This window comes from Balaenoptera musculus, chromosome 6 (genome assembly GCF_009873245.2).
Source record: "Balaenoptera musculus isolate JJ_BM4_2016_0621 chromosome 6, mBalMus1.pri.v3, whole genome shotgun sequence".
NCBI lineage: Eukaryota > Metazoa > Chordata > Mammalia > Artiodactyla > Balaenopteridae > Balaenoptera > Balaenoptera musculus.
Window position 1 is genome coordinate 7486404 of NC_045790.1, and position 19112 is coordinate 7505515.

The window sequence follows — 19112 nt, forward strand, 5'->3', positions numbered from 1 at the left end:
ATTTACTAGCTATACCTCCGAAATTATTTTGGCATTTATTTTCATATTCTTTCATTTTTGTTGAGTGGATAGGGCCGCCCTGATTTTTAAAATACATGTGACATTTATCCCATGACCAGAAATTGTTTGTTATGAAGATTCAAGTAGTTTGGGAGACTGCTTTTGTTTTCGGAGGCTCCAGCTAGAACAATGTATGATTTTTTTTTTTTAAGTGAGAACACACTTCAATTACAAGTGGGATGTTACCCTGTTTGCGGCACTTTCTCTGCATTGGCAGAGTTTCAAAAGCTCACCGGTAAATGGCCACAGATTCCCAGGCAGACGCCACCTGCTCTGGTCTTGTGAGAGGGTGTCCCGTGAGAACCAATCACCAGCACCTTCCCTATGTGAGAGCTCTACTTCCTTCCCTAACTCTTCTCCAGATTTTTCTCTTTTCTTCTTTTGTATTGTACTATAAGAACTCCACCTAATTTTTCTTCACAGCCCTTTTCTCTTGGTTTGTATGGTACTGTATTTTGTTTTTGGCTTTGACGCTGAAGGTGTGATCTCAGTAATTTGAAACAGCCCTTGCTCCGAAGGAGTCCTTCTCAAACATTCTTCCGTAATGGTTGGATTCCTCCCCTCCCCACTGAAGAATATAGATTTGTTTCAATAGTAAGGAAGCCACTTAAGGACTATTCTTCCCCTCAAATTCTGGCAACTGTGTACAAAAAAAAGGGCTCCTTTGGGCTCTTAGGGAACATGAGACTTTGCTAAATCAAACCTTTATTTATAAGGTACGGAAGAACCACTTATTTATGTGATAAGACATGCAATTCCCAGAAGAGTAGGACCTAGTCACACGCACAATAGAAATTTGTGGGATCTTCTAAAGCTCAAGATTTTAATTAGAACCCACTTTACTCCAACTGAGTGGACTAAATACCTAATATTTATAGAACACTATTCTAAGTACTCTACATGTATGAACTCATTCAGGCCTCGCAGCTCTAACTTTACAAATGAGGAAACTGAGGCACAAGGAAGTTAAGGGGTGTGTCCAGGCTCACACAGCTGCAGGTGGCGGAGATCATCCTGCTTCAGTCCTCAGCTCAGCTGCAAAGAGCCTGCGCCCTACCCCACAGCTGCCACCCATCATGAGCTGCACAGCACGCCACCAGGTTCAGGGTGCCCCAGAGGCCAGCAGCGCGACACACCTAGGCTGCGTTCTCGGGTGCATTGGCTGGAGAACCCATCTTTCACGACACTGGCACTGGAGTGCTCTCTCCACAGGAAGGAAGGCTGGACTTCCCAACAACATCCCGGTAATGACAGTAGCAGCTAACACCTAAGAGCTCCACCTACGTTAACTCTTTCCATCCTCACAACCACACTAGGAGGCAGGGACCATTATTCTCTCTGTCTTACCGATGAAGAAACAGAGGCACAGGCAGGCTATGTAACGCAGCACCAGTTAATGAGTGGGAGCATGGGGCCGCCAACCCAGGCAGTCTGGCTTGAGACGCACCATTGCCACATTATGCTACACTGCCCTGAGACTGCTGGTTTTGCAGTTCCCTCCAGGCACACGGGCCAGCTGACGGCCACCCCACCAATCATGCGCACGACTGCGTCCCGTTAGTCCCGCTACCGTTGGAAAGTCCTCCAGGACTTGTCGGTCCTTCTCCTTGCTCTCCGTGAACCGCCAGTCGGGCTCATAAAGGTACGAGTGGAAGTTGTGTAACAGCGGGACCTTTCTTTCTATACTGATGGTCATGTCATCTTCCAGAGTGTCCAGGGCTCGGAGAACCAGATAAAATATGCATACTGCATGGCTGTAAGAAAGGAATAACTATCAATACACTGGAACAAACATTCAAAGATATTTGTTTTAAAATCACATCTCATTTTTGCTGGGCCATTTTCTAAACCCTCCTACACCCTTAACTCTACAGAACTATGAAAGGATATCCAAAACTTTTCGTACTTAATGCAACTTCTTGGCTTCTCTTTCTGAGATGGGAGCAATGGACTTCTGTAGTTTATTTATAAAAATAAATAAATAAATTTAAAAACCTGCCAGCTGGACGTCACTACTACTCCCACAATGAGTTACATTTAACTAATGCAGCACAACTGTAGAAAGACCAGCAGACCATTTAGACGGAACTATTATTTTGCAGATAAAGTCAAAAGACACAATAACTTCTCACTATCAATACCATCGTACCTAACGGCTAAGTCACGTATATAATCTGCACAGAGGCAACTTCAGAAGAATTAACCCAATATACTAGAAATGCAAAGTAGCATAAGTGAAGCCAAGGAAAATGCATCAGCCGCTCAGAGACAGGTCCAGCTGCCAGCACTAAAAAAAGTTAATAAACACCCCCTCCCCCTCCCTGAAAGAGCTGGGCCTGCACGGACGCTATGAGATGGCTAGGTGCCTGGAAGGGCATTCTAAAGTAAACACAGGCGTGTTTCAACCGCGAACATTTCCTTCACCCACAGGGGCCTGTTCAGGCTACGCCACAAGCACGGAGAGAGCAATGCGAGGGGCTGTGTCAAAAAGTGGCTTCCAACGAGCCGTGGCAAAGTTTTCTTCCCCCAGGTCACAAAGAGCTGCCTGCGCCACTCACCGCATTTCCCCATCCAGCGCCTGGATAACAGCTGCGAAACTGCGACTGGTCTGATTCAAGTACTTGTAACAAGTTTTCAAGCTGCTGCTGAGCGAGTCCTGCGGGCAGAGGAGACACACGGCGGTGGGAGATGCGGAGGCGCTGGAGTGGGGCTGGGGCGGGCGGCCGGCTGCCGCGGGGCTCCGCAGCCGGCCGCACACGCCCTCTCCCCGCGGCCGGTCCTTGGAGGGCCAGGCGGCAGGGGGCAAGGGGCAGCCGCGCGGGGGAGTGCCCGCGCCCCTGGGCGCCGCGCCGGGGCTCAGCACCAAGGTCCGCTTGAAAAGGGACATGGCCTTGGTGCCGCAGGCGACTGCGGCCATGGGAATCGCGAGGCCAGCGCAGTTTTTCCTCCATAGACCCGAGAGGAGCGGAGGGGCGCCCACCGAGGGGCGGGACCAGCTCTTGCTCCACCGCAATAGGCTTGGGGCGGCGGAGCAGGGAGCTGGCGTCCGCCGCCCCGCCCGCCCAGATGCGAGCCGAGCACCGCCCCGCCGCCAGCCCCACGCACCCCGCACGCGGGCCCGCCGCCCGCCCGGACGCGAGCCCCGCCCCGCGTCCAGCCCCGCCCACCCAGCCCAGATGCGAGCCCCGCCCCCGGCCTCCGGCTCACCACCCTTGCCTTCCTCACCTTGTTCCCCTCCTCCCCAGAACCCGCAGGCTGTTAACGGAACCCGAATCTCTCCTTCGCCAAACTTTAGTCAGGCTCCTAAATCCTACACCTTTGTACTTCTGTGTTTATCTTTGCGTCGCTCAGCTTTAGCAAGAACCCTGCTAAATTGGTTTAGCCAGAATCCCCCATCCGCCATGTATGATCACCCGCACCATCTGGCCCGTTCCTCTTCCACCACCATCCCAGCGCCCTCACCTGCCTCCAGTAAGAATCCCGGTAGGTCGTTGCAGCAGAATGCCCCTTACCCCAGATGTTTCCTCTTAGTACTTTTCCATCCACCCACACCTACACTCTGCTCCTTGTTGTATTCGGAACCGAGCCCAGTTCTATACTGAGGTCTCTTTCCTCTATTGCAATTGCTTTTCTGAATGAAATGTTTTTACCCCTTTAACTACTGTCCAGTTCTGGTTTTACCTGAACACCTGTTAAACCTCTATTATCCTCTGGAAAGCTAGCTATTCCTTTTAAGATTTCTAATCATCTTTCCCTTTCAAATCAGTGAGCTGTAACGATCTTTACGAACCTTATTTACTCTTCCCTAAGGAAGACAAAAACTGTTTTTCCAGAAAAAAAATAAAAAAAGCCATGTTCTGATATACAGGCATATCAGAAAGAATTGCTGGCTGTTTTGTATATTTTTTTATGGAGACTTTATATTTTAGAGCAGTTTTAGGTTCAGGGAAAATTGAGTGGAAAATAGAGTTCCCACATACCACCCCCCCCCCAGTCTCCTCCACTCTCTTTTTAAGAGGAAACGGGAAACATTTGCAATATCTAACAACAGAGGGGATGGTTTAAAATAAATAAATAAATATGTACACACATATACATATATATATGTATGTATGTGGAAATCCCATAGTCACTTTGGAATGTTAACAGTGAAGCCTTGGGACCTGCTGGGGTCCACGTGAACTATCTTCTTTACATATGTGTTTATTTCTTACCACGGATACATGTTCTTCTGTCAAGAGGGGTAAGCTTTCTTTTAAATCACGTAATCATGAGAAATTATTGCCAAGTTCAATAAAAAAAATTAGTAAAAATTAACATTTACTAAGCACCATATATTAGTAAAATCATTTCGTACATACAGTCTGGCATATAAAAATACTCAGTGAAGGTCTGATGCGTAAATGGATAAGTTCAAAGAGTATTTAAAAACAATTCACCAACTCCTTTCCTATCAAAAATGTGGAGAGGCAAGACTTCACAATAAAATAGAAAGAAACAGAATAACAGCTCTTTCTGAGCTCTAAGCCACCCTTCACATACAACTGTTATCAGGCCACAATGATTCCTTTCACTGCACTGCCAAATGTTTTAATCCCCGGCTACAACTAAGGGTTTGGGGGCTGATGTCAAAGGTGCATCATACATTGGGACCTCCCTGGTGGCGCAGTAGTTAAGAATCCACCTGCTAATGCAGGGGACACAGGTTCGAGCTCTGGTCCAGGAAGATCCCCACATGCCACGGAGCAACTAAGCCCATGCGCCACAACTACTGAGCCTGCGCTCTAGAGCCTGCAAGCCACAACTACTGAGTCCACACGCCGCAACTACCGATAAGCCCCTGCGCCTAGAGCCCGTGGCTCCGCAACAAGAGAAGCCACTGCAGTGAGAAAGCCCGCGTACCGCCAACAAAGAGTAGCCCCTGCTCGCTGCAACTGGAGAAAGCCCGCGCGAAGCACGCAGACCCAACACAGCCAAAAGTAAATATAAATAAATAAATAAATTATATATTAAAAAAAAGGTTCATCTCACTGGTTTCTGAAGAGCAACAATCTTGAAGGACACGCCCCCTCCTTTCCCACACACCTCTCAACTTTTTTTTTTTTTAAAGCAGTCATCCTTGTCTTTTTTTTTAAATATAAATTTATATATTTTATTTTGGCTGCGTTGGGTCTTCATTCCTGCGTGCAGGCTTTCTCTAGTTGTGGCGAGCGGGGGCTACTCTTCGTTGCGGTGCACGGGCTCCTCATTGCGGTGGCTTCTCTTGTTGTGGAGCATGGGCTCTAGGTGCGCAGGCTTCAGTAGCTGTGGCACGTGGACTCAGTAGTTGTGGCTCACAGGGTCCAGAGCACAACCTCAGCAGTTGTGGCTCACGGGCTTAGTTGCTCTGCGGCATGTGGGATCTTCCCGGACCAGGGCTCGAACCCATGTCCCCTGCATTGGCAGGGGGGTTCTTAACCACTGGAGCGAGGTCACGAAATCACTTCGCATCTCCTTACCCTGTCATTCTTTTTTCCTGGCACCTATTTGTGTCAATACCTCATTCTGTAACAATAATTTCCTCAAATTGCCAAGAAGATACAGGGAGATATAACTATGAAACACACTATGGAAAACACCACTGTTAAATTTCCACTGCTTGCTTCCCATGAGCTAAGGGGAAAAAAAGTAAAAAAAAAAAAAAAAAAAAAAAGCTAAAGCTACTGTGGCCCATCCCTAGAGCCTCCTGATGTTCTTCTTTGCTGTCTGAGATGGGCGTGCTCACAAGAACTCTCCAGTGAGAGAAACAGGGATGAAAGGCATTGAGAGGAAGAGGTGTGCAGCGCTGGAAGTGCAGGACTGTCCTCCCACGGACTGGGGCTCCACCTGAAAGACAGTTTCCACAATTGGACGGCGACCAACCCTCCCCACGGCCTTCCATTCAGATTAAGTAACACAGGCTCCCTCAGAAGGGAGGGAAAACCCCACAAACTTGAGAAATGAAGTTACGTAACAGCATAGAGTATAACTACCCACTTACTGGGCCGCTACTACATGCCAAGCACAATACAAACATTATGCAACCTTTTAAAGATGATACGATACACGACCGTGCAATCCACCCAAGGTCTCCGTGGCCAGATGTGTAGCAGAATTCAGATCTGTAGTGTTTTTAGAAGACAGGCAATGAAAATGCCACACACAGCCTGTCATTGTGGAATGGCTCCCTGTAACTGATTATCGCCACTTCTTCAGCAAAACATTTGATAGTTATACTAAGTGGGATCAACTTTATTATATATCAGAGCACATTGTACTGCCAAGTGACCTTGAGCCAGACTTATTAAAAACCTCTTTGTTTTCAGACCATTTTGGAGTTGGGAAATTGTGATTGACAGATTGTGATCCACTGTCTCTATTTTATGGAGGAAGAACCTGTTGCTGGAGGTTAAGTCACCAAAAGGAATAGAGTCAGGATTAAACTTCATAGACATTAGTCTAAGTAATAGGATTTAGACTTGATAGAAGCCAGAACTGCATGATTACAAAACACCGAGTTTTTCCATTATGTGCTCTCTTAGTGACGTCCACACAGCTTGCAGGTTGGCCAGTATGATACCAGATTTACTGATATGCTCCTAAAAATTCAGGATAAGTCAATTTAGGGAACCCTGAACTCCTACAGCCAAATCCTTCTGTGACTGAAATAATCTCAGCCCTCCATGTCTGCTAAGTGTAAATTTATTCCCCCAGCTTCTTTGTTTCTAAGAGAGGAACTAAGATAATGTTAAGTGAAGGAAAATGGTTTTTCCTATGTTTCCTCTAACTAGAGGTATACTCAGCTATTTTTAAAAAATGGTTCATGGGGGTTAAAAACGGCTCAGGAAAACTACAACTAACAAAATAATACTGTACTGCATTGCTCATCAATTCTTAGAGCTAGGAGAGGAATAGCCCAGGTCTCACTTCTTAAAAAATTAAAAAGATTATACTGTGAAAAGTCTTACCCCTACCCCTTACTGTGGCCACCCATTCGCCTCTCTAGAGGTATCCAAAGCTACCATTTTTTCCAAGTCTCATTTCATAGAGAAGAAAATGTGACACAGAGAAGTCTCTGGACCCAAATCACAACCCTATAAATTGTGTCCCCTGACTTCAGACACTCAGCTCCCTTGCCCTACTATCATTTTTCTTTGTAGTACTTCTCCCCACCTGAAATACTGTATATTTGCTTTTTTTTCCTTCTCTCTCTCTTCTATTAGAATGTACGATTAGCAAAAGCAAGGTCTTCACCTATTTGGTTCACTGTTTTATCCCAGCACCTAGAACAATATCAAGCACGCAACCAGTGGCCAGATGTTTGTTAAACGAATATAGGAAGGATAGGAAGGAGGGAGGGAGGGAGGGAGGGAGGAAGTGCACAACAGAATTGGGAAGGGCAGACAGAAGTCAGAAATTGCTGTGCGCCTGTGATGTGTCTGGTGCACACGTGACAGCACTGGAATGTGATCGCTCTCTGGGGCCAGTCAAAGCCTGTGCTCTTTATTCTGGGTGGCCTCCAGAGTGGAAGCATGAAGGTCTTCAGACAGGCCAGGGATGGCATCATGGAACCACCACTTGAGAGCTTCCAAATTCAACTCCTTTATGTTACAGTTTCCTAATCTGTAAAATGGCAGTAATAATAGCACTTATCTCTTTAGCGTTGTTGTCAAGATCGACTAAGTATGGTAAGTTACAAAATGGCCATAAAGTTTGTGGCTCTTCCCATCAGGAGGTGGAGTCTATCTCCACCTCTTCGCATCTGGGCTCCCCTTGTGACTTTTTTTGGCCAACAAGACAGTAGCAACTGTGAGTCAAGAAGAAAGCGGACGAGCGCGTGCACACTGGGGTTTGCATGATTCCAGTCCAGAGCGGAGAGTTCCCAGGCTAGCCTGCTGGATGAGACACACAGGGCCCAACCTCCCCTCAACGCTCCAGCCTATAGCCTGCTAATCAGATGGTCCAGCCACATGCCAACCAGCCAGCTGAGCAAACCCAGTAGAAATCACTCAAGTTGGCCCAGACCAGAACTCCCAGCTCTCCAAAGAGAACTGTGAACTAAATAACAGTTGTTATTTTAAGTCACTGAGTTTGGTTTTTTAACTGTGTAAAATATACATAACATGAAATTGACCGTCTTGACCATCTGTGAGCGTGCACTTCAGGAGTGTTAAGTCACACTGTTGTGCATCCAGTCTCCAGAATTAAGCCACTCCGTTTTGGGGTGGTTACCCAACGAAAGCTAACTGATAACATTGAGATAACAGACTTCAAGAGCTTCGCCAGTGCCTGGAACACAGAACTCAATAAATGCTGTCTATTAATATTACTATTATCGTTATTAATTTGATTATTCTCACAGTTTAATCCCCTAATTCCATTCACCTGCCAAACTACTGTTCCAAAAATACTGCTTTCATAGTGCCACAGGTGCATTTGACCATTGCCTGCTTCACGGAATACAGCTCAGCGCCTGGACTCCCACGTGCACCCACTGCACTTTGCACTCAATTCCAGCCACACACACTGTGCTTAGTCCTACCTACATGACTTGGCTCATACTGGCGTTCCCCACAGAGGATCCTCCCCCACTAATCTAAATCTAATACCTCTTTTCAAGGCCCTACACTTTGCAAAGCACTTCTGTGTTTTCTAAAAACTTTTCACTGTAAAACAGTTCTACTTCACTAAAATTTCCTGAAATCTCAATGTACTTAAGATGACTTGGCACTTCCTAGGTATCTTTTGTACACCTGCTCTCCATCAGGCTGGGAACCGACTGAGGATACACAGTTTCCAGTCTGTGTCCATCATACAAAGCGTGTTCAGCTTTTAGCTGAATCTGGACGACCCTCTGCTTAATATGACTCTCTGGCCCATCACCTTAATGACCAGCAGCATGATGGGGTCAAGAGAGTGAGCTCTGGACTCAGACTGCCAGGGTCAAAGGTGGTCTCCACCAGTGAACAGCTGTGGGACCTCAGGCAATAACTAACCTCTCTGTGCCTGTTTCTTCATCTATAAAAACAGGGAAAATAATAATAGCTTCCTCACAGGGTTACTGGAAGGTTTAAATAATACACATTAGGAGGCACTGGGCACACAGTAAAAGCGCAATAAATGTTAGCCATTATTATGACATCCTTTACCTAAAAGGTAAAGATCTACGTTTAAAACGTCTTTCAGGAGGGCATCAAGATGGAAGAACAGACCTTGAAGGGATCTGGGCTGACCACGATTCTAAGTCCACAGCATGGTGAGACTGACTAAAAAAGTCAATGAACCAAACAGACTTAATTGATATTTATATAATTAAAGTGGCAGGATACACTTTCCTCTCAAGTACTCACAGAACATTCTCCAGGATAGATCACATCTTGGGTCACAAATCAAGCCTCGGTAAATTTAAGAAAACTGGAATCGTATCAAGTATCTTTTCAAACCACAACACCATGAGATTAGAAATCAATTACAGGAAAAAAAATTGTAAAAAATACAAACACATGGAGGCTAAACAATATGCTACTAAATAACCAAGAGATCACTGAAGAAATTAAAGAGGAAATAAAAAAATACCTAGAAACAAATGACAATGAAAACACGACAACCCGAAACCTATGGGATGCAGGAAAAGCAGTTCTAAGAGGGAAGTTTATAGCAATACAATCCTACCTCAAGAAACAAGAAAAATCTCAAATAAACAACCTAACCTTACACCTAAAGCAGCTAGAGAAAGAACAAACAAAACCCAAAGTTAGTAGAAGGAAAGAAATCATAAAGATCATAGCAGAAATAAATGAAATAGAAACAAAGAAAACAATAGCAAAGATCAATAAAACTAAAAGCTGGTTCTTTGAGAAGATAAACAAAATTGATAAACCTTTAGCCAGACTCATCAAGAAAAAAAGGGAGAGCACTCAAACCAGTAAAATTAGAAATGAAAAAGGAGAAGTTACAACAGACACCACAGAAATGCAAAGCATTCTAAGAGACTACTACAAGCAACTCTATGCCAATAAAATGGACAACCTGGATGAAATGGACAAATTCTTAGACAAGTACAACCTTTCAAGACTGAACCAAGAAGAAATAGAAAATATGAACAGACCAATCACAAGTAATGAAATTGAAACTGTGATTAAAAATCTTCCAGCAAATAGAAGTCCAGGACCAGATGGCTTCACAGGTGAATTCTATCAAACATTTAGAGAAGAGCTAACACCTATCCTTCTCAAACTCTTCCAAAAAATTGCAGAGGGTGGAACCCTCCCAAACTCATTCTATGAGGCTACCATCACCCTGATACCAAAACCAGACAATGATATCACAAAAAAAGAAAATTACAGGTCAATATCACTGATGAAAATAGATGTAAAAATCCTCAACAAAATACTAGCAAACAGAATCCAGCAACAGATTAAAAGGATCATACACCATGATCAAGTGGGATTTATTCCAGGGATGCAAGGATTCTTCAATATATGCAAATCAATCAATGTGATACACCATATTAACAAATTGAAGAATAAAAACCATTTGATCATCTCAATAGATGCAGAAAAAGCTTTCGACAAAATTCAACACCCATTTATGATAAAAACCTTCCAGAAAGTAGGAACAGACGGAACTTACCTAGACATAATAAAGGCCATATACGACAAACTCACAGAAAACATCATTCTCAATGGTGAAAAACTGAAACCATTTCCTCTAAGATCGGGAAAAAGACAAGGATGTCCACTCTCGCCACTATTATTCAACAGTTTTGGAAGTCCTAGCCACGGCAATCAGACAAGAAAAAGAAATAAAAGGAATACAAATTGGAAAAGAAGTAAAACTGTCACTGTTTGCAGATGACATGATACTATCCAGAGAAAATCCTAAAGATACCACCAGAAAACTACTAGAGCTAATCTATGAATCTGGTAAAGTTGCAGAATACAAAATTAATACACAGAAACCTCTTCCATTCCTATACACTAACAACGAAAGGGCAGAAAGAGAAATTAAGGAAACAATCCCATTTACCACTGCAACAAAAAGAATAAAATACCTAGGAACAAACCTACCTAAGGAGGCAAAAGATCTGTCCTCAGAAAACTGTAGAACACTGATTAAAGAAATCAAAGATGACATAAACAGATGAAGAGATATACCATGTTCTTGGACTGGAAGACTCAATATTGTGAACATGACTATACTACACAAAGCAATCGACAGATTCAATGCAATCCCTATCAAATACCAATGGCATTTTTCACAGAACTAGAACAAAAAATTTTACAATTTGTATGGAAACACAAAAGACCCTGAATAGCCAAAGCAATCTTGAGAAAGAAAAATGGAGCTGGAGGAATCAGGCTCCCTCCCTCATTGTAAGATAACACCTCCTAAAAACCAGAACAGTCTGGAGATGGGCGGTCTCCAGAGGTAGTGAATTACCTGTCACAGGAGGTGTTCAGGAAACTGTATATCCTGGATTGTAAAGCAGTGACTATTTTTCTGTTTTGGGTCACAGATCCCTGGAAGCATCTGATAACAGTGAACAGAATTCTTTTCCCCCAAAAACACACAAATATACAGTAATATAAATATCTGCAAATAATTTCAGGAAAGGGCCAAGTAAGAACTCTTAGCCAGAATCTCCTAATTAAACAAATATCTATTGATCAAGGCACAGGAGAAATTTAAGGCTGTATTTCCTTTAGGCATCTCTCAAAAGATTAATCCCCTATCCCAGCCAGAGGTGATTTTTTCCCTTCTGTGAATTTCCTTATGGCATTTACTATATTCTGCCACAGATACTTAAGTTTCTCTGTTTAAAACCTAGAGGTATCTTGAGGGCACTGCATCCACCTTTTGTTCATTAATTCACTAAAGGTACATCAAACAAGACTCCCATTTTCAAATAGCTTAAAGTCCAGAATCAAACATAGAATTTTAAATCTGAAAGGGACTTTGGGAACATAAAACCCATAGACAAATAACCACAATACAAGACTATGGGACTGATATAAGGTAAAACAGTGCTAGAGAAAATGGTCGAGGGAGGGTCACAGGTTAACATTAAAGGGCATCTTGTTATGGTGACTTCCTAAGCTTTCTATGAACAATTTTATAACATTTTATCGACCTGACAAGACAATGAGCTCTTTGGGTGTCTTATTTGTCTATACATGTTATCCTGCCCTTCTGCACCCATTATAAAGCCTAAAGTGGAACAGATGTTTAATAAATATCTGCTGAATGGTCAACACAGGTGGCATTCACAGAAGCCAGACCTTGAAGGATGAGAAGGATTCTGAGTTATAAGACAAAGGGAAAACTTTTCTTTCTGATGGGAAAATTAAAGTGTTTTAATAAAGGACAACAACTGAGAGTATATTTAAACACAGGACGGTATTTGTGTTATTTCCATTGGGGAAAAGAATTTAGAACGTTTGATATAACCCCACTAATTCAGTTGAATGTGTCCATTCATTCAATAATCACTTAATGATTTTCTTGTTTGTAAGCATTCATTTAACAAAGGGTACAGGAGTGAGGAAGATGAAATATAAATAAAACCAAGTCTGGCCTTCAAGCAGCCAACAGGGTAGCTAATCGACAGACATAGGGAAAATTAATAAGAACTTGCAAGAGTAGACAAGTGTTCTAAAAACCTCAGGGAGCACTGAGGAAGAAGGGACTGATCAGACTGCAGGAAAGGGGGAGAAGCTTATGGAGGTGATGTAACTGAAAACTGGAAGGATGAATAAGGTTTCATTCCGGAAAAGGTATTCGTGACAACATTTGCATAGTTCATTATGTTCACAAAATTCTTTCACACGTCCTCTCCCACTTAATCTACCCATGCAGTCTCAGTTTTGTAACCCACATATTATGAACCCAGAAAAACATCAATCTCAGGGACAGAACGCAATATGAAGCAAAACTACTTAAAAACCAAGGTTTGTGAACGAACAGAAACATTTTAGGCAGCAAGACAACTTGGGGATGGGGGCGGGCTGCCTAGGAGACCAAGGGCAGCCGGGCCCGACATCTGATTAAGGAGAGGGGAACCAGGCTGGGAGGGTGGGGCCGCCTGACAGGGGTCAGGGGTCTGCTCCCCCGAGGGAAGGAGGGAGCCCGAGGCGTCTGGCACCCGCTGGCCGCAACCCTGTCCCGCGATTCTGGGCCCTGCCGGCCAGGCCCAGAAGCCGGCGCTCGCGCGCAGCCTCCCCGCTCCGACGGGATGCAGGGATGCTCGGCCCACCTGGTCCATCTTGGGTATCACCTTCTGCCGGCCCCCCATCTGGAAGCGCAGCAGGTTGTAGAACTCCTCGGGGTGCCCCAAGCACTTCACGAACTCCATGCTGGCGGCGGCGGCGAACCGTCGGACCTCGGAGCTCACCTCGCGGATACCTTGGGCTGGCCCCTACCCGCAACCAAAGAAAGATTAGGCGGAGGGCGGGGCGGGGTGGAGGCGGGCCCAGTGCGGCGGAGGCGGGCCCAGCGCGGCGGAGGCGAGCCCAGCGCTGCGGCGCCACGCCCACTTCCCCACCAACTTCAACGGGCCTCAGTCTCTCGCGCCGCTGCCCGCGGGCTCGCGGGGTGGACTGACGGGCGCTGATTGGCCAGGGCCGCTCGCACCAGCAAGATGCCGGCCAATCGGCGGTGGGATGTGTCTGGCGTGAGGACCACATCCTAGAAGCTAATTGGAGGAAGAGAAAGAGGCAGGCGAGCGGGATTGGTGCTCCTAATGGAGGCGGGCCTTCGTTTTCCTCTGTTTTCCCAGTGCGGGGCTGAAGGAGCGAACCCAGACTTTGAGAAGGCCCCCCGAGGCGGAGCTCAGTGCGTGGGAGGCTCGTTCCGGCCCGGCTTTCGCTGAGAGCCCAGCGGGCAGAGCCCGCTAAGCCCATCCACGTGGTTGTCTTGCCAGGCAGATTAGCTCTTCCGGGACGCGCTCGCTCACAGCCGCGCCTCGAGTGGGTGCAATCAGCCTGAGGCTTCGAGCACGTAAATTTAGTCCCAAAAAAGGATCTGAAGCGTTTCTACGGCCTCATATCAAAGGGTGATGTGTTAATTTTTATCTCGATCCTAGAGCTCTCACAAGCCCTGGAAAAATACGTGCTACCCCAACCCCCAAATCTACTTTAAACACCGCAATCAGTGATCCTTTTAAAATAAAGGCAGCTCAGGTCACTGCCTAAAAACCCTGCAATATCTGTTCCATTTCACTCGGTAAAAAGCCAAAGTCCCCACGAGGGTCTAAAAGCTTCTGCACGAGTAGCCCTCCATCCCCATTACCTCTCTCACCTGCATTTTCAATCCCTCCCTCCTTGGCCCCAGGACTTGTTGTCTACACTTCATTCTTCCTGCAATATTTTTGCCCCCGGATATTCAGTTGGCTAACTCGTTCACCTCCTTCAAGTCTTTGCTGAACTCTCACCTTCTCATTTAGGCCCACCCCATCACACTGTTTTATACTACAGCTTGCCCCGCCCTCACCACTGCTGACGCCCCAGCCTGCTCTAGTTCTTCCCGTCCTATTGTTACTAAGGTCTTTGGACTCTTTAGTCAGTAGAAATTGATGAAGCCAGATCAGGAGTTCAGGCAAGGCGTTACTGGGACCCCAGGGAGTGAAGACAAGTAACAGGTTCCCTTGCTCACTCTCTGAAGCGGGGCGAGTGTGTCCCTTAAATGGGGGGAAGGTAGAGGCAGATCAGTGGGTGGTGGGTGGGGCCGGAGGGGTGGCTTAGGTGGTCTGCCACCCCTTTGGTGGTACTGTGTGCAGGGATCATGTAGTACCTGCTTTTGTTCCTGGCACCCTCAGAAGTGCCAGTTGGGTTTTGGTCTTTTTGTATCTTACTGTTGATAATTTGCCCAACTGCCCACGCAGGCAGTTATTTTAGTCCCTTATAGTTTCTTTGTATTCTGTTGCTCATTTGTCCAGGTGCAAAAACTACAGTAAAGGGTCTCCTCAGGTCGCAGCCTATCTCAGTACTGATCACGTTCTGATATAAAATACATAGTTTACTTACGATGTTTAGTGTCTGTTTCTCCGTTGCTAGAATGTAAGTTCAATGACGACAGACCTTTTGTTTTGTTTGCTCACATACCCCCAAGCCTCCAAACATGCAACTCTTTGATGTCCCTTCAGCATTGCAAACTTAACATTGCCCTAACTGGAATCTCTCTCCCATCGAGACTGCTTCTCCTGCGAATGGCAGTTAACAGCCTCCCAGTTGCCTAATTATAAGATCCAAATGTCATCCCTAACTCCTCCTTGCTCTCCCTACACCTGCCCTTTGTGAGTCATTCATCAATTCTCTGGAATCCAAGAAACAAACATCCCTCCTCTTAATCTCTCCTCTCTGCTCCATCGAGGTTCAAGCCCCACCTTCTCTCTCAAACTGTTAAAAGTCAGTTTCCCATCTCTCTCTCTCCATCCATTCCAGTGTAACAGTTTGAGTAATCTCAAGTAATCTCAGTGTTTCAATTTTATTTTATAAGGTATTATGATTTTAATTAGCTTAAGGTGAGGCCCTGTGGGCTTCTAGACTTTGGTTCCATGAGTCCAGTCTGGCAACACAGAAAAACAGACTGAAGGGAGCTTCACTGAGAACTGACTCATTTACCTACAATTTCTTTTCATTGTATCTGATGTTTGGTCCTTTTTAAAACTCTGTCAAGTTATAACTTTATATCTCTACTTGCATACTGCTTTTGGCCAGAAGACATAAAAGCTAAGAGTTTTAGCACTCCCCTGCCTGTTAAAAGGACCCGTAAAAAAAATTCCCTTCTTTCAATTTTAAATTGCACGAAGGAAATGCCTTTCAAGATAAAATCCTTCCCACTCCCTGCCTGCCTCTGAGTTTCTGCCACATGCAAGTGATGGGGGCTGATGCCCTTGCTACAGCAAGCTCTGAATAAAGGGCCTCGCTTGCTTATTCTTATTTTGGTGGTATTTCCACAAACCTCAGTACTTCAATGATGTTCAGTGGTCACTCTCATCCTGAACTTTCTGTACGCTAATCATCCCTTGTCTGACTCTTCACCTCACCTTGAACCCCTCAAGGTCAGGGACCGTGTCTAAACAGGGCACCTGGCACAGTACTTGCCACTTAAGAAGTCTCCATTACTTATTAAATATCAGGGCTTGAAATAGGGACTGTACTGGAACTTTTAGAACACAGACAGGCAGTCACTTATCCAACCTCCCCCCCCCCCCCCCCCCCCAAAAAGCACTTTACAATAACCTACTAAAATGCTTCTAACACTCTGTTGTAACAAGCCGGCCTCCTCCTACTAGTACAGAAGTTTTCTTGTCTTGTTTATCATTGTATTCCCAGAGCTAGCATTTAGGAGGCATTAAAAAATATTTATTAGATGGCTAAGGCCATTGAAACCTCACACAAAATTGCAAGTTTTTTACAACGTCAGTTATCATGAAACTCCAGCTCATAAGTAACTCTTTACCCTGGAATCTGCTGAGTCCAAATGCCTCACCTCTCTCTCTTCTAAGTGAAACCGGGACTCGCTGACTCTGTACCCCATCCCTCAACTGCAGCCTTTCCTTACGTCCAACAGGGACGCAGGCCACAGGAGTCATTCCCACTGTTCACCTCGCCAGCCCTGTAGGTTCTGTACCACCATCCTCTTCTCTTAACCCTCATTCAGTCCCTCTGCTATCCCTGCCTTTCCCCTTTGCAGAACTAACTTGAGACTTTCTGCCAAGAGCCTCCTGCCAGGATGAACAATAACCTCGCAGAGGGCTGCAGTAGCTGTGCTTTCCGCTGGCAATCCACGTTTCCGCGTCCCCGCTGCTTCCATGCGGAACCCAGTCTATGTAGTTCCGATGCAGAACTCATGGTGCGGCCGTCAGCCTTTACAACTCAACTGCTAGGTGCTGCTGTTTTCCCCAACACAGACTGAAGTCAGAGAAATGATAAGTCAGCTCCCAAGAGGACAGAGGAGACTGAGGATTATTCTTCCATGTCTTGCTCTATAATCTTTTGTATGGCTTGAATCTTTTGATGTATTTTTAAAAATAATTTTAAACAACTTAATAAGGATTCTCCTTTGCCCTCTTGGCCTCCTACTGTTCATACTCTGACGACCTTCAACTGTGGGTTCATCCAGCAACCCTCTTTGTTTTTGACCCTAAGCTACTGGAGACTGCTGGACAAAGTTGGGAAATGGAGCGACTACTCTGGTCTCTAGTATGGCTCTATAACCTTCCCTTGAGCCCTAAGCGGCTCTAACTTCCCCTCGTAGCTGTTACAAACCTCCCCACTCCTACTCTGTGCCAGCTGGTTTTCTCTGGGTCTACTTTTCTTTCCCCAGCGGAGCCCAGGCATCTCTAAGTGCTGGCACTGGTGTCTCTCTCCCTCCTGGTTTTCCCCTCACCTGATCACACACGAATCCTCACATCACATCCATCCTTTCATCACTCTCCCTCCCTGACCCCCTTTCTCATTTCTTTCAAGGACAACCTTTTTTAAAATAAATATTTATTTATTTGGCTGCGCCAGGTCTTAGTTGCGGCACGCTGGATCTTTTTTTTTTTTTAAGTTGTGGCATGTAGGCTCTTAGCTGCAGCATGCACGTGGGATCTAATTCCCTGACCAGGGATTGAACCTGGGCCCCCTGCATTGGGAGCTCGTAGTTTTAACCACTGGACCCACCAGCGAAGTTCCTCAAGGACAACCTTCTTGAAGAGCAGAGCACACTCACTGCCCCCTGGGCTCCCACCCAGTCCTCAGCCCCTGCAGACCGGCTGCCACTCCGCACAAATGGCTCTTTAAGGTCATGACCTCAAATTCGACCAAATTGAGGTCATGACCTCAAATTTGACCAACCGTCAAACTCGAAGGCCTCTTCTCGACGTGTGCACCACTGGCTGCCCCCCGAAGTTCCTTTCTCCTGTTTTATCTGATTTTCCATTGGCTTGTCTTCTCTTGCCCCTTGAACAAAAGACCTTCTAAGGTTCCCCTGTGATCTCCATCCTTCTCATGCCGCATGATCGCCTTGTTAACCTTCTCGAAACCGACCCTCAGCTCTGAGGAAAGCTCCCAAATCCATACCTGCAAGCCTGCACTTGCGGGAGCCAGGCCCATTTCCTGGCTGTGTTGTCCCCCCACTTGGGTGCAGGTGCCTCAAGCTCAGCACTCAGGGTCTGTCTCCTCACGGAACTTGCCTCAGCTCCCGTGACTCTCTGTCTCAATGGCGAGGTGGGGGCAGCTTCCTCCAGCTCTCAGCCCCCCTCCCTCCCTCGTTCCCACATCCAGTCAGATGATGCGTTATGAGCCCATCACCATGGTTGACCCTCCCATCTCTTCTTCTTTCCACACCACAGCTGTCTCTAGTCCTGTCGCTGCTTTTCTCAGCAACTGCAACAGCATTTCCCCGTTCCTACCGATCGCAGTGGGTGTCCACCCGCACGCGGGCTGTGACGCCTGTCCAGCCTCCCCCTCTTGTACTCCAGACCCCGGCAGATGCTGACTTACGGGAAATGGCCTGTCTGGGTACCATCTTGGCCCTGCGCTGATGCCTGCCATAAGGTGGCTTTCCCCGCTGTGGACAACTCCCGGTGACTTCACACAGACAGGTTGTAAGGGCGCATGTGCACCCTTCTCCCTGACCTGCTCCTTTTAAATGGATCCATCCAACCAACCCAACAAGTCCTCAACGCACCGTCACAAAGAGCTCCGTTACGTACGGTGAAAGAACCTTTACTGCCAAATAAAGATGACAACATTAAAGTAACAAAGAGCTTTATTTTCATGTCCTGGTTTCTTCTAGGTTTTGCTAACAACCTGGATTCCTGCACTGCTGAGCACGTCAACAGTCACAAACACATCAACCTTGGGGAGGAAACAAGTCGCTTTTTTCTAAAGCCCATGGACACAACGGGAAGGTGGCCAGCTCCCTGGTCCCCCCGTTTCCCCTCCTTCTCCTGGCGTCTCCGTCCCGTGGGAAGGGTCCAGGCAGGAGGCTGAATCCGAGCACTGCTCTCCTGTTACTCCCTCCTCATCCCTGGATCCCTCTTG

At 46.1% G+C, this 19112-nt stretch overlaps 1 protein-coding gene across 5 annotated transcripts in view; it reads right to left on the reverse strand.

Moving 5' to 3' along the window:
• The window catches only part of FDFT1 (farnesyl-diphosphate farnesyltransferase 1), a 36039-nt gene extending 22401 nt beyond the window's left edge, over positions 1 to 13638 (reverse strand). Inside the window, exons 1-3 of one of the 5 annotated variants that reach the window (XM_036856089.1) lie at positions 13334 to 13638; positions 2619 to 2716; positions 1631 to 1814 (exon numbers count right to left, since the gene is read on the reverse strand). In XM_036856089.1, coding sequence (XP_036711984.1) covers positions 1631 to 1814; positions 2619 to 2716; positions 13334 to 13432 — 381 coding nt within the window. In that variant the 5' untranslated portion in view covers positions 13433 to 13638. Of the gene's footprint in view, positions 1 to 1407; positions 1500 to 1630; positions 1815 to 2618; positions 3138 to 13333 lie in introns of those variants that run through there. The other 4 variants (XM_036856091.1, XM_036856088.1, XM_036856092.1 and 1 more) reach the window with 4 other exon arrangements.
• Between the last annotated feature and the right edge of the window lie 5474 nt (positions 13639 to 19112).